General features: G+C 45.3%; 1 protein-coding gene across 6 annotated transcripts in view; it reads right to left on the bottom strand.

Moving 5' to 3' along the window:
* PLEKHG4B (pleckstrin homology and RhoGEF domain containing G4B) overlaps positions 1–16,033 on the bottom strand; it is a 378,808-nt gene that overhangs the window by 91,232 nt on the left and 271,543 nt on the right. For all 6 annotated transcript variants that reach the window (XM_075586405.1, XM_075586404.1, XM_075586400.1 and 3 more), the window contains 2 exons: positions 10,657–10,845; positions 8,137–8,260 (listed from right to left, as the gene is read on the bottom strand). In XM_075586405.1, coding sequence (XP_075442520.1) covers positions 8,137–8,260; positions 10,657–10,845 — 313 coding nt within the window. The remainder of the gene's footprint in view (positions 1–8,136; positions 8,261–10,656; positions 10,846–16,033) is intronic.

The raw sequence follows: 16,033 nt of genomic DNA, 5'->3' as shown, positions 1-16,033 counted from the left end.
TCCGGAGTCAATTCCTTTACTCGCTGCTGTTTTTGTAGTCTCTCAGGTCCCTGTCACTGAAGTACAGACTTCAGCTTCTGAGGTTAGCTCCCCTCCCTCTGCTACCCTTGCTCTGCCTGATTCTCAAGTTTATGATATTAAAGCCCCAAAGCCTATTCCTACTCCCCAGACAAAGCTCCACTGCTGAGTGCTTCTCTGCCTCTGTGAAACGATGTTTTTCCCCCTCGGAACCTTCTGTTGCCCCTGTTATTTCCGTTGAGTTGGAAATATTCTGTACATATCCCAAGATTTCGGTCTCTATGTCTGGTTTACTGCTTGCTTTGTCACCTTCCATACTAATACCGGGAAATGCTCCCACCCACCCTATACCCTCGCTGACCACTACCTGGGAGACCTCTGGAGGAGAGGTCCCTCTCAAATTCCTACATGCAGAGGTCAGCCAAGACTTGGTCTGTCCCGAAGGTCGCCCGGGTATATTCGATCAACTATCAAGGCCGCTTATCCTAAATTCTGGTCCCATTACTAAAGACTGGGCTCCCAGTGGGGGTTCTTCTGCCGTTTCTGCTCCGGAACCCTCTGGTTCTTCACAGCCTTGGATTCCCAAGCCATTTCGCGGGGCGAGCCAGGTACCAATGATATCTCTACCACCACTCTCATATCCTAGAACAGTACTTACCAAGGAACTGCTCGTTTACGGATCCCCTTTCCGCCTAAAAAACTTTAGGAACAACTCGATGTCCCCGAGACCCATGGATGGCCCTATCTGGCCGCAGTTCTCTCCGGGGGGTGGGGGTACACAAAGGAGTGACCACGAGTCTCTGAACCATGACTCTAACACCAATCCTAGACGGTTCAGGAACAACTCCTGGTCCCCCAACTCTATGAGTGGTCTTGTTCGCCCGGAGGTCTCACGTGAAGGGGGAGGGGGTACTGTAAGGAATCCGCTCCTCGGTTTAATGTTTGCCTTACCTTGCAGACCTGTGCAGTCCCGGAACACTTCCCCTGATATTTACTGCAGCCTGGATTCACTCACCAAAGCAATACTGCCACACGCCCCTTCTGCCATTGGTCCTCTGACCTTTAAGTACTGCTTTCCCACAATGCTCCCTTCCGAGCATAGTCCTTCCTGGATGTCTCTGTGTTCTGCCATAAGCCTTGTCTTGTCTGTCTCCTTGGTTCCTGAGACCGGCTGCTAGTGTCACGCAGCGGTCTGTTCCTGTGCTGAAGCGGAGTACTCTCCTTGTTGTCTTCAGCTCCCTGGTTCCTGTGACCGGCTGCTAGTCTCATGCAGCGGTTAGTTCCTGTTTCCTGTGCTGAAGCTGAGTACTCTCCTTGTTACTTCAGCTCCTTGTTTCCTGTGACCGGCTGCTATATTCATGCAGCGGTCTGTTCCTGGTTTCCTGCACTGAAGCGGAGGTTTCCCTGTGTATCTTCAGCTTCCTGGTTCCTGGGGCCTACTCTTTCCCTAATCTAGAGAGGCCGTGTCCTGGTTCCTGCGCTGAAACGGAGGATTCCCCAGCCTGCTCAGGACTCTTGCGCTGAAGCACTGGTTTACCAGTGCAGCTAGGCAGTATGCTACTCTGGTCTGTCTACCACCTCGAGACCAGTACCATGGTCGCCGCACGCGCAGAGGCCACTCCCGCGCTCCTAAGCTGAAGTGGGGCTCTCCTGACTACCTGTTGCTGAACTCCTGCTTGAACAACGTTTACCCTGATGTCTCCAGTCCTGACCCTGGCGTGTCCACCGACGATGCTGTCTTCTCCTATCCTGATCCTGCTACGTACGACTATGAACTGCGCAATCCGGATCAGCCTGCGCGGTCTAAGGTCGGTGCTTTTACAACCCCACCTCAGCCACGCGGTCCGACCCAGGTTTGTGGCGAGCACAGTCGTGACATATTCAGATTCAACTTTGCAAACATAAGCCGTGCTGCCATGTTCTTTTTAGAGAGAAGAGGCTTTCTCCTGGCAACCCTTCCAAACAAACCATACTTGTTCAGTCTTTTTCTAATTGTACTGTCATGAACTTTAACATTTAACATGCTAACTGAGGCCTGTAGAGGCTGAGATGTAACTCTTGGGTATTTTGAAATTTCTCTGAGCATTGCACGGTCTGACCTTGGGGTGAATTTGCTGGGACGTCCACTCCTGGGAAGATTGGCAATTGTCTTGAATGTTTTCCACTTTTGAATAATCTTTCTCGCTGTATAATGATGGACTTTAAATTGTTTGGAAATGGCGTTATAACCCATCCCAGATTGATGGGCAGCAACAATAGCTTCTCTAAGATCATTGCTGATGTCTTTCCTCCTTGGCATTGTGTTAACACACACCTGAATGCTACAGACCAGCAAACTGCTAAAACTTCGGCTTTTATAGAGGTGGTCACACTTGCTGATGATCAATTAATCAAGGGCATTTGATTAGCAGCACCTGTCTGCTACTTAGCATCTTAATTCCTATGGAAGCAGTAGGCGTGTACTTAGTTTTTAACACATAGCTTCTCCATTTTGGCTTTATTTTTGTTAAATAAATAATGACACGTGTAATATGTCACGTGTTGTTGTTCATCCGAGGTTGTATTTAACCAATTTTTAGGCCTGCTAAGGAACAGATCATTGTTATTATGTCCTGATATGTAAAACCATAGAATTCAAAGAGGGTATACTTTCTTTTTCACACATCTGTATATGTAATCTTTTGCCATATAATATTGTCCTCCCTCTCACATTATACTGTGGAATATGTTGGCGCGGTACAAATTATTATCTCTAATGCTGCTCATCAATGAACTGTTATTTGGAAAACCTATTTTTGGTTAACATCCTGAGGTGATGTCAGTCACATCACAGTCAGAACTGCTAATGGTGCAGTCCCAATTAGCTAGTATCAGCCTGAAGTTCCACCATACAGTCACTAGGCAATTCCCTCTTTTTTTGCATACAAAAACATTTTAGTAGACCTTGAGTTGTTTTTCTAAAAATCCAATTCATCTTAAAACGAGACAAAAGCAACTACTGTTCATTCAATGAAACTTTATAATTGTGCATTCAAGCCTGCAAAGCTTATGAAACAAATCTTAAATTCTTAACAAACCTTTAAAATCAGAAATTAATGGATTAAATTAAAGTAATGTCATATTGCTGCAACTTCAGTGAATGATGCCAAGCCAGATCACACTATTTCTGATAATTTGGGATGGTTATATTAGTTGAGGGTTGAGGAATGAGACAGGAGTTGCACAAGTTGATAGTTGAACACAAAAACACATTTTTGAACACAAAAATGATGCAATATGTACCAAATTTGCTCCAAAATGTCCTTAGCATATGAGCCCCCGCAGCGTGGCATTTGGAAGAAGTTGACCACAGCACCCATTAGATGGTGCATTATTACTATTATTATTTATTTGTAAAGCACCAACATATTCAACAGTGTGGTACAGTGGGCGTACAGAGTATTGTATTGTATGTCTTTATTTATATAGCGCCATTCATGTACATAGCGCTTCACATGTGGTAATCAAATAAATAACAGATAATATAAATAACAGATCATTGGAATAAGTGCTTTAGACATAAAAGTAACATTAATGAAGAGGAGTCCCTGCCCCGAGGAGCTTACAGTCTAATTAGTGACATCAATTATATAAATTGAATGACATACAAGTAAGGACAGACAAGCGCAAACAGATACAGAAGGCCCTGTTCCTGAGATATGAATAATGGGCAATGTTGAATCAAAAGGTAGTTGCAGTTGCTCATTGTGGGGTGGAGTATATCTCCGGATGGAGTATGGTGTAGCCACACTGCTGGATCTATTAAAGTTTGGGGATGTGGATGTTAGATAGCATGGAGTTTGGTCCAGCCGTACAGCTGGAATCAATATGGTTATGGGTGGATGTTAGGAGTATGCCAGTATGGCTTCCTTAAAAAGGTGAGCGAGAGTTTTTGAATGTCTGAAAGCGGTCTGCAGCCCATGTCAAGTAGCCTGTTTAAGTAGCAAACATAGTGGCATTTAAAAGGGAGTTCAAAAGGAGTGAACAAGTGTACAACACCTACTGGCCCTGATTCCTGGATTAGATCTACACTGGAAAGGAGGATATTATCTATCCCAGACTGCATATCTCTGCAGTTTACTATTGCTGTGATGCCACCTCTACTATTTATATTTGCTATGGCCTCGCTTGTCTAAATTTGTCTAAATTTAGCATAGGTTGAACTTGATGGACGTACGTCTTTTTTCAACCTCATCTATTATGCAACTATGTAACTTCTTTTCAAATTATGCACTACCAGCCTCATTATGTCTCCAACTCTGTTCATATCTCCATCTCTCCTTTCTTCGCCACTTCTCAGTTCACATGAACTACTTTCTTACCAGCGCCCTCTGTCACTACAAAGCTATAGCCCCTGCACTAAAACACACCCCTACAAATCATCCTCACACATTCTCTTTCTATCAATGCATCTTGGGATATCTCTCCCAATCCTGGCCCGTCTTCTTTCTACATGCTCTCTTTTTCGCCTGCCAAATGCAACTTCTATTCCATCTGGTGTCAACCCCTCAAACCTCATACCCATCCCCTGTCACCCTCCCGCCTCTCTCCCTTTCTCCTGTGCCATTTGGAATGCTCACTCCCTTTCTAACAAGTTCCTCTCTGTGCATGGACTTATTTCGCTCTCATGCTCTGCTCCTCTTTGCTATAACTGAGACCTGGCTCACTCAGTCTGACTCTGCTCTGGAAGCTGCCCTTTCTCCCACACTCTGCGCCCTGATGGCAGGGGTGGAGGCGTGGTGTTCCTCCTCTCCTCGCTCTGACATTACTGAACCATTCCTATTCCTCCCTCTCCCTCCCTCCTGCCTTTCTCCCTACCAATTAGATTGTAAGCTCTTCGGAGCAGGGACTCCTCTTCCACAATGTTACTTTTATGTCTGACGCACTTATTCCCATGGTCTATTATTTGTAGTTATTTGTTATTTATATGATTGTCACGTGTATTACTACTGTGAAGCGCTATGTACATTAATGGCGCTATATAAATAAATACATATATACATACATACATGGGATAAAGTCTGATGGTGTGTGAAAAAGGAATTCCAGGGAGAGAGATGGGGAAGCATGGGAGAATTCTTGTGTGCAGCAGTGAGAGGAGGTAATAAGGCAGGAGCAGAGGCGGATGTCGTGGGTATAATGCATGGGGTCGTTAAGGGATATATTTGGGGACTAGGGCTGAAATGTAAGGAGGAGCAGCATCGTTGAGAGCGTTGTATGTCAGTAATATGGTTTTACATTTCATTGTAGAGGCTATGCATCAAGTACTGCTGCGAGTGGAGAAATTAGTTAATTTGATGAATAGTTTCTGGGTATCCCATTAGTTGCACCATATGTCCACTGAATCTATAAAGACTACACATATATAAATCACAGTCAATATATTCAATACAATTTTAAAAACATTTACGTTTTCAGGAAAAAAAAGTTGTGTGCTGATCACGTGCATTTTAAATAAACTTCTTTGTCTTTTGTCACAGAAATTGTATTTGTAATGGTGATGTTTTTAATTAAAAATCAAATCACAATTTCAGTGCCAATACGCAAAGAAGTTTGACTTAGAACGCGTGTTTTAGGTATTTGCACTTCTATATTTATAGTTATTGAAATACTTGTTTGTGTCTGTGTGTGAGTCAGTGTGTGTGTGTGTCAGTCAGTGTGTGTGTGTGTGAGCCAGTGTGTGTGTCCGTCACTGTGTGCCAGTGTGTATGTCAGTCAGTGAGTGTGTGTGTGTATGTCAGTTAGTCAGTGTGTGTCAGTGCGTGTGTGAGTCAGTGTGGGTGCATCAGTCAGCGTGGGTGCGTGTCTGTGTTGCAGTCAGTGTGTGTCAGTATGTGTTTGGGTATATCAGTCAGTGTGTGTGTCAGTGTGTGTGTCAGTGTGTGTGGGCGTGTGTGTGTCAGTGTGTGTGGGCGTGTGTGTGGGCGTGTGGGCGTGTGTGTGGGCGTGTGTGTGGGCGTGTGCGCGTGTGTGTGTCAGTGTGCGCGTGTGTGTGTCAGTGTGCGCGTGTGTGTGTCAGTGTGCGCGTGTGTGTGTCAGTGTGCGCGTGTGTGTGTCAGTGTGCGCGTGTGTGTGTCAGTGTGCGCGTGTGTGTGTCAGTGTGCGCGTGTGTGTGTCAGTGTGCGCGTGTGTGTGTCAGTGTGCGCGTGTGTGTCAGTGTGCGCGTGTGTGTGTCAGTGTGCGCGTGTGTGTCAGAGTGTGTCAGTGTGTGTGTCAAAGCCCCCCGTCCGGAGCAGCCCCCACTTTCTCCCCCGGCTGTGCCCTGCTGCTGGTGCCTTCTGTTGGAGCCAGCCGGGGACACGGGGGGCGTTCGGCGGAGACTCACTAGGGAGGATATGGGGGGGGGGGGAGAGTTGTGCTCGGTGGCTCACGAAGGGAAGGGGGTGCTTGGTGGCTCACAAGGGGGGCGGGAGTGCATGCTCGGCGGCTCACTGGGGGGATGCTCAGCAGCTCACGGTGTGCTTGGCGGCACACTGGGGAGGGAGGGTGTGCTCGGCGGTTCACGGGGGGCGAGTGGGATGGGAGGGCGTGCTCAGCGGCTCAGGGGGGGTGGGTGGGAGGGTACGAGGGTGTGTTTGGTGGCTCAGTGTGTGTGTGTGTGTGTGTGTGTGTGTCTCACTCCTGCTGGTGGAAGCTGGAAAAATTCAGTGGCAGTGAATGTTGCTGATGGCCTTTTATGCCAGCAGTGACATCACTTCCGTCACCACTGACTTCCGTCTCCATCAACTCCATTCACGGCCACTGAATTTTGCTCATGTGGTAGGTGCCGCTAAAAAAGTTTCACTTCAAAAGGATCATGTTTCAATTAAAATCCTTTGAAAATTATGAGATCTGATACATATGGTGTCTGTGGCTCTTATTCAATAAGGTCTGAAATGGCTGATTGCACCGGCCATTGACCTAAATCAGAATTGAAATAAGGCCTATATATGAGGGCATACAGTATATATTTAGGCAACCTCCAAGAGAGGATATAAGAGCCGAAGTACAAAGGTTATTTGATCCAATTTTGACCTGTGTGAATCAATTTCTGATTTGGGGAATGTCAATATGAGGAACTATGAAGGCAAATATTAAAATTAAAAATATCAAATTCTCTTTTTTTTGTATGTGTGAAAATGACACCATGTCCGAGTACAATTCTCCACTGCTAACAAAGAAGAAATATAATAATTTGGACTATTAGATTTGCTGTAGCCGCAGGACATGTGCTTGTCATATCTGCAGGAGTATTGGGGAAACGTTTAAAACAAATTTATTCTTTGGGTTTATGAGTATAGGTGGTTAGTAAAATACATTTGATTCAATTTTCCAACTTATTCTAAAACACGCAGGCTTCCTCACAAATAACCACATCAGAGCAGAAAAATTCAGGAAGCTTCTTAGCAGCTGCAGGAAACACAACTGACATGGAAAATTATTGACATACTGAACTAGTGATTAACAATTGTTTGTTTAAAGATTGCAGTGTAAAGCAGCAGTTGTCTGCAAATTTATTGAGAACACACTGCAATCGTAAACGAATACTATTTTAAAATGCACCCAAGAGCTTCTTTGCTCTTCAACTATCCTGTGATCTTGAGATAAGCAGTTGATTAAGTAAAATAACTTTAGGTCACCTGTTCCATAGAAAGCCAAATTATAGCACTAAAATGCCCAACATTTACAGACAAGGCCCTGATCCACAAAGGGTGCTAAGCTTTAGCAGTCCTTTACTCCCTTCCTATAAATGGGAGTAAAGGTATGCAAAAGTTAAGCACCCTTTTGTGGATCAGGGCCAAAGACAACAAAATAGAAGGGTGATTTACTATTAGTCAGCAGGCTGAGATGGGAAGTTACTAAAGTCTCTGACCTGAAAGAACAATTTGTATTTATATCTGTAAGAATGATGGGGTAAATATTTCTTTTGTTAAGAAACCGAACTACTTACAGTACTTGGTCACCCATCTCAAAATTATCAAGTTACTGGTACTTCTGTTAGGAATTGTATGAGCCTATAAACATCATTACTATAATTTAATTATCATAATTTCTAAATGTGCAGTGAACAGGTTAAAGCATTGAAGTAAAAGAACATACCGTGGTATACTGTAATAATACATTAGAAGACGAACAAGCTCTGAATTTATGCAATGTTCTTTGGACCAGATTGTATTTCTTGCACAGACTTGCACTACTGCCCTTCCACTCCGGTCTCTGTTTCCTGATAGGAATTTGTAACAAAAGACAACATGTTGGAATATTTTTAGAACAAAACAGAGAGAATACTGTATGCCTATCCATTTTCTAATCGATGGAGTAAATATTAAACAAGCTGTGAGAAGATGTTTTAAGGTATACTAAAGCAATACAAATAGATACACTATTCACTTTGCAAAACTACAAAAAACAGCAAATATTTACTGGTCTACTCAAGCTGAATTACAACACAACACTTTGGCAGAATTTGTTTTCTGTTTCTAATTAGTTCACTTTGTAAAACCATGTCAGCTAAACCTATTTAAAAATGATGCAGAAAAACTTGAAGAACATCAGCTGATCAGTTATGAAAGAACACCTCATTGTTTCATCCTAGGGTGACCATTCGTCCTGGTTTTGTCGGGACAGTCCCGGTTTTTGCTGGGCTGTCCCGGTTGCCCATCCGTCCCGGGAATGTCCCGGTTTTTCTCCCTGGTGCGTGGGGGAGTTGGCGATGATGCGCGGGGGAGTGCGCGGCGATGTGCAGGGGAGAACGAGCAGTGGCGCCGAGGAGGAGGAGGAAGCAGCAGCCGGGTAGTATCTTTTCCATGTTGGAATGCCGGGGGATTGTGGGGGCTTTAGAGAGTAGACAGGGGATTGGTTGGAGGTCAGAGGATCTTGGGGGCGGGGCTTAGTACCAGGGCCGGATGGAGTGAGCTGCTTCTCTCTCTCTGTGTGTCTCCTGTCTGTCTGTCTGTGTGTGTCCTGTCTGTCTGTGTGTGTCCTGTCTGTCTGTGTGTGTGTCATAGGAGGAGCTGAGGGGGAGCTATGAGGAGCTGAGGGGGAGCTATGAGGAGCTGAGGGGAAGGTATGAGGAGGGGGAGATATGAGGAGTTGAGGGGAAGGTATGGGGAGGGATGTGGCAGGTATGAGGAGGAATGGGGCAGGTATGAGGAGGGATGGGGAAGGTATGAGGAGGGATGGGGAAGGTATGAGGAGGGGACCGGAAGGTATGAGGAGGGATGGGGAAGGTATTAGGAGGGGAGGGGAAGGTATGAGGAGGGAAGATATAAGGAGGGAGGGAGATATGAGGGGGGAGAGGGTAGGTATGAGGAAAGGATGGGGAGGGAGAGGTATGAGGAGCGGAAGGTACGAGGAGAGGAGGGGAGGTATATGGGGAGGAGAAGAGGGGGAGGTATAAGGAGAGGGGGAAGTAGGAGAGGAGGGGGAAGTATGAGGAGGGGAGGGTGTGTGTCACTGTGTGTGCATCACTGTGTGTGCACGTATATTGGGGAGGGAGGTTGAGTGTGGGGAGGGGAGAAAAATACATGGGGGTGGGGGTGTTAGAGAGAGGGGGGGAAGGAATGGGTGACTGGGGAGTGTGAGGTGGGGTGAGAGTGAGGAGGTGTGTGAGAAGGGGGGGTTCTCGCAAGATTGCAGAAACGTGGGTAGGGGCCCCGGTGAAAACGTTCTTCCTGGGCCCCGGGAAAGCTGTCTGTGACCTGCATGGCAGTGATGTCACTGATTGCCACCAGGAGAGCAAGAGACCCTATTTTGCCAAGTGTAATATACACACAAGGTCAAGAATGTCACATTTTTAAAAGTCTTACTTTTAATTAATGCCTAAATTGTTTTATTAAATTTTTATTTATGTCAATTATATATTTAATTTTAATTGGTTAATTATTTTAATTTTAATTAATGTCTTCATTATTTATAAACACACAAACACACACTGCAGGGCCCACCTCCTATACACACAGACACACACTGCAGCCCCCACCAACTGGACGCATTATGGTGCCGAGGCATCACGTGATGCCACATTGTCATGGCAACATGTCACTGCCTGACGTCAGTGTCTCGTCTCGTCTCGCAACGGGATGCGTTACATGATGTAATTTGTTTTATAAATAATTTTTTATTGTGTCCCGGTTTTTCATTTTGAAAATCTGGTCACCCTATTTCATCCCCAAATGAAACTAACCACAGTTCGTAACAATATGGACTTCAATAAACCTTCAAGTTATGCAATGGAATAAATAACTACATGTATTAAAAATGTATGTTATACTATCCAGGTTTCACCTTATTTCCTAAACAATTAACATTACATTTATTACAATAAGGTAGCTGTGAAATTTAGAAGAAGCCTATGCTGTACCTTTCATTTATCTAATAGACAGTAAATAAAGCATTTTCATGTCTGCCCCAGGTTTCTCAAACGTGATACATCCACCCAACTATCTCAATTCATAAAGTGGTAAAATTGCAGTCATGGATCCTGGGTAATAACATGCAAATGAGCATACTCAGCATAATGTGTAAGACACTTATGCAATGTAAACTTGAAACATACCATAGAAAAATATTTGTATGACACTAGGCTAATAATCTGAAATCACGCATCTGTATACATACCTGGTAAGTAAATGATTCCAGACTGAAGTAATTCTTGATTTATTTCAAGTATTTGTTTTGGCAACCTGTTAAAAATTCCATCTACGTGTAATGGTGACAACAGTCCTTCATTGCAGAGGCCACCAGAAGAGGCATTGGAAACTGTGCTGAACTGGTTTGTGTCTTCTGTTAAGTAGTTGGGTAGAACATCTGAGAAAGAAATAAGACGAGTTAACATTTTGGCTTTTTCAAAACTGAAGTTAGTTGTGGATTTGAGTATAATTTCACCTCAGGGAATAATGTACATAAATCTCATTTGTAATATAGCAAAACATATGATTTCTTCATATTATAGGCATCTTCCTGCTTGCATTGTTCTGAGAATGAATAAGGAAACATGGACCGGTTCTTGAGGCGACTCCGCTACGCCGTTGGGTTAGCCAGAGTGACCCCCACACAGCAGATGAGCTAGTGACCCAAGTAGAGTGGTACATCGCAGCAAATGAGCACCCATGGTCCCAGAGAGTTCCCACAACCCAAGACTCTATCAGAAACAGTAAAAGCGTATCAGGGATAAGGGGGGCTAAAGAGTGGGGACCGCCTTCACACAACACCAGTGACACCAGTGACACTGGTTCACATACTAAAGGCACAGACTATATACCTAAATGTATAAACGGTCATGAGAGGGGGCACAAAACAAAAGCCTGCCCACTCAGTACTGAAGCAATGCAATGAAATAGCGTCAAACCTTATTCTTTGTAGTCTCAATGTATGGCCCTGCCCCAGAAGACCCCTTGAACAACCATCTCTGGGCATTTGCACAAGATGAATGAGAAGAGGGTTCTCGCACTACTTAATTTGGGGTGAATGGTTAACCTAGTGTCCGAATACCTGTTGCCCAGAAACCAGGTAAACAAGTCACGAAGAGTAGCAGTTCGCTGTATACATGAGGATAATCGTGAATATTCCACTGCTGAGGTCCTTATTGAAACTTTCCAATTTGTTGAGTTTGTGTATCCAGAAACACTTTCTGGATAAGAGTTGGCCAAAGTTCCCCCCTCGTACAGGTCTAATGACCTGATTGAATGGCATACATCATAACACCGACAGCTGTTGTCCACTTGCCAAGAAAAGCTTAGCAACTGGTTGATCCAAACTACCCCTGCAGAATGCACCTCTAATACTGGACTGGTGTACAGCCACAAATGCTTTAATTTGTCTCTGGGTCCTCCCAAAATAATAAAGTCCATCGGGGCATTTAATCAAGTGCAATAATTAGAAGCGCAAGTGAGTCGATGTTTAAAGTCATAAATCTTACCAGAATGTGGACGAGTAAAATAAATGTCCAGGAATCGTCAATGCCTCTGTGTTACGTGTACAGGCATTTAAATTAAATGCCTTGGTACCGCGCGAGTCCTCTATAACACACTTATCTTCCCTTTCTAAATGCGTCGTCTTGGTAACCCGGCGTCAAATGATGGGAGGCATGAGGCGCCGAGGAGAGCAGGCAAGGTTGCGCACTGGGAAAAGTTTGTGCACCCCTGCACTAGAATATCCTTGCAGAAAATAATATATAGGGAGGACAAAAAAACCATCAAGCTTTCTTGAGCACAATAGGAATACAGAGAAAGGATTAGAGACTCATGGTGTATCAAAACACTTCGCTGAATTCCATAACTGTAAGCCAGATGGATTAAGGATAAAAGGGATCGAGGGTTAATTTTGGAATTTGAGGAGGAAATCATTTAGTGGCGTAAATATCATGTTGTTGAACCCCAAGGGTGCCTGAGAACGCAGGGGGCCATGCTAGTCCAGTCCTGGAAGTTGGGGCCTCTGCTGGATGCGGGGGCAGAGCAGTCACTCCGCAGCTCTTCCTCCTGCATGTTTCCCCACCCAGAATTTGGCCAAACCTTCCGCCTGCATTGCCGTCACTCTCACTGCAGCAGCTTCCAAACTAATGCGGCCAGGACTGGAGCAGCCCTATCCATCCCCTCCACCTCGCAAGGTAAAAATCTTAGAGAGGGGGAGGAAGTGTGTGTGTGTGTGTGTGTGTGTGTGTGTGTGTGTGTGTGTGTGTGTGTGTATATATATATATATATATAATACTGAGTTAAGTTATGGTGAGTAAAAAAAGTGACAAAAACCCTCCACAGGAAAGCAAATATGCAAATATAGCTGTATGCTCATCTGCATGTCTTAGGCAGGTCTGCAAGTAGCATACATACAATTAAAGTGCTCCTACCGATGGCGACAGTCGTGGTGCGCCATACTGCAAAACGAACGGCTGGGGAAGAGACATCCACATTTGTTTTTCTCTGGCGACAGCCATGTCAAGTGAGCGGTTCAGCCTATATATATATATATATATATATAGGTGTGTGAGTGTGTGTGAGAAAGAAGAGAGAGTGTGAGTGTGGATGGGGATTGCGAAGGATGGAGGGATTGAGGAGAATGTTGAATTGAGGCTGAGGAGGAGAGGGGGATTGAGGATGAGTAATAGAGGGGGGAAGAGAGGGAGGGGTAGGAGTGAGATGGGGAGGAAGAGTGAGAAAGAGGGGAAAGGCGAAGAGGACGACAGCGAGACATGAGGGGGACAGTGAGTGGGGGACTGGAAACATGAGGGGAGGGATGAATGCGAAGGGAGCATGAGAAGGGGAAGAGAAATAGAGGTGGTGTGAGAGCGAGGAAGTGTGTCAGGGGGGTGAGAGGGTGAAGCTCACAGGCCTCAGATACCAGGGACCCAGTGGAACTCTATATTTACTTAGCATTTTAAATTTGCCCTTTTCTGTGGGGCCCCAAAAACGTAGTTACACTTCTAAAACCACTTCAACAAGTTGTTCCGACGAGAAACTTACTGGATCAATACATTTCAAACTCTAGCATCACTGGCTTTGAATCTGGAAGTTGATCTTGTAGCCTTTATATAATTTGTGTTTTCTAATAACCAGTGTTCCACCCATGACGCATTTCCTTCCCACTATATATCCAATAGTACTTCCATCCCTTTCCTGTTTTTTTATTACTAATTTATTACACACACCCTTCCTTGAAGTCATACCTCATTTCACATTCATAACATACGGTATTTTTTTTATTCTCTTGATATATTCATTTCTGTTTTAATAACCAACTTTTTATAACCCCTTTTTTTTACCATACCCATACCATCTATTTTTAAATTGTTGATTCGATTTTGACTCACATTTTTATTTTTATAAATCTGAAACAACGAACCTTTTAAAAAAAAGTATCGTTTTGGTAATCACCCATCAATTTGCCAGCTACATATTTCTAAGATTACTAATTATAAGTATTAGTATTTTCTTTTTAATATAAATTGCTTTTTTAGGTAGAACAAATCAGTAACAATTATAAATTGCTCCAAGGAAAAAAAAATTGGGCCGCACGGGTAAAATCATCATCATCATCATCATCTCTCCTCCAGCACCTCATCATCATCCTCATATATCAACCCCAACACCCCTCATCATATCTCCCCAGCACCCTTCATCATCATCCTCATAATCTCCCCCAGAACCCTCACTATCAACCTTTGCGATACTCCCCATATATCTCTCATACCCCATCTCTCCCCCTCACCCACACACATAATACTCCCCCTCCACATCAAACACAAAATACCCCCCTGCACCTCACATCACTCTCCCCCCCATGCATCTCACATCACTCTCCCCCCCATGCATCTCACATCAATCTCCCCCCCTGCATCTCACATCACTCTCCCCCCCCTGCATCTCACATCACTCTCCCCCCCTGCATCTCACATCACTCTCCCCACCTGCATCTCACATCACTCTCCCCCCGTGCACCTCACATCACTCTCCCCACTTGCACCTCAAATCAACCCCCATGCACCTCAAAACAACCCCCATGCACCTCAAAACAACCCCCATGCACCTCAAATCACCCACTTGCACCTCAAATCACCCCCCATGCACCTCAAATCACCCCCATGCACCTCAAATCACCCCCATTGCACCTCAAATCACCCCCCATGCACCTCAAATCACCCCCTTGCACCTCAAATCACCCCCCATGCACCTCAAATCACCCCTGTACCTCACCCCCTCCGCACCTCACCCCCCCTGCACCTCACCTCGCCCCCTGTACCTCACCCCCCCACACACCTCACTCCCCTGTACATCTCCCCCCCTGCGCCTCACCTCCCCCCCCCTGCACCTCACCTCACGACGGCAGAGCAGGCAGGACTAGCACAGCGGGCACAGGAAGTGCAACACGCATAGAGCGTGCAGTCCTGAAAGCAGACTCGCAGGCGGGAGAGGAGGGGGAGTGTGGGCTCGCCTCGAGAGGATGTGGAGAGCGGGCTCGTGGGCGTGATGAAAGTGGGCTCGCGGGGGGGAAAAGCGGGCCCAGGAGGGAGGAGGACAGGGAAAGCCGCTGCGGGCCGCTCAATATGTGCCGGTGGGCCGCATGCGGCCCGCGTGTTGTGCAGGCCTGCTCTATGGGAACCCAGGCCCTGTCGGTGGGCTTCTGTAGTTACATTACTGGGCTCCAATACAGTACAATACAATAGACAGCACAGAGGGGCGCCAGCACCAAAGGCTTAGGGACTTCAACAACGACACTATAAAGAGACAACACCAGAGCCGACATCATCTGGCTACAGCACCGTTGACATCTGACAGTGTGAAGGAATGCGATCACCGGGAGGTGAAGGAGTCCCTGTAAGTTGCAAAAGGATTTCAGCAGAGCTAACGGAGCAAGCAGAGGCTTAAGCCGTGTTTATACAGAAACACGCGCGTGGTGCTGCTTGGCGCCAAAACAAGTAGCATACATACAATTAAAGTGCTCCTACCGATGGCGACAGTCGTGGTGCGCCATACTGCAAAACGAACAGCTGGGGAAGAGACATCCACATTTGTTTTTCTCTGGCGACAGCCATGTCAAGTGAGCGGTTCAGCCAATGAGGGCCACGCCTCCATGCCTACTCTGCTCTGTCTCCCCGTTATAATCAAGATGCCGCCCTGCAGCTCTTGGTATAATCTCAGCCTAAGGAAGACCACCAGACTTTGCTCAGATAACCCTATTTTGAAGACCCTCAGCCCTGAGTGCACCCCTTATATATCATTTTTAACTACTTAGGCGGCTCTTAAAATTTATATTTCATAGTCATACTGTATATAGATAGAAGTTGCAACTAGACACCAGGAGTCACAAACTACTCCTATTTTACATTGGGACTGGAAGCTTTCTATACTAATAAGACTTATTATTACCATTTTATTACTCCACTCAAGTGTATTTCATATTTCTAATTCATAACAGGGGTTGCTGAAAATATATAATACATTTTGTTAGGCATTGGGGGATGTGGGGGGCGCTATATGTACCTGTCAATGTGTATCTGATACAC

Source organism: Ascaphus truei, chromosome 2, assembly GCF_040206685.1.
Source record: "Ascaphus truei isolate aAscTru1 chromosome 2, aAscTru1.hap1, whole genome shotgun sequence".
In the NCBI taxonomy this organism is placed as follows: domain Eukaryota; kingdom Metazoa; phylum Chordata; class Amphibia; order Anura; family Ascaphidae; genus Ascaphus; species Ascaphus truei.
The sequence above is the reverse complement of the archived record's forward strand: the minus strand, read 5'-3'. Positions and strand labels throughout refer to the sequence as shown.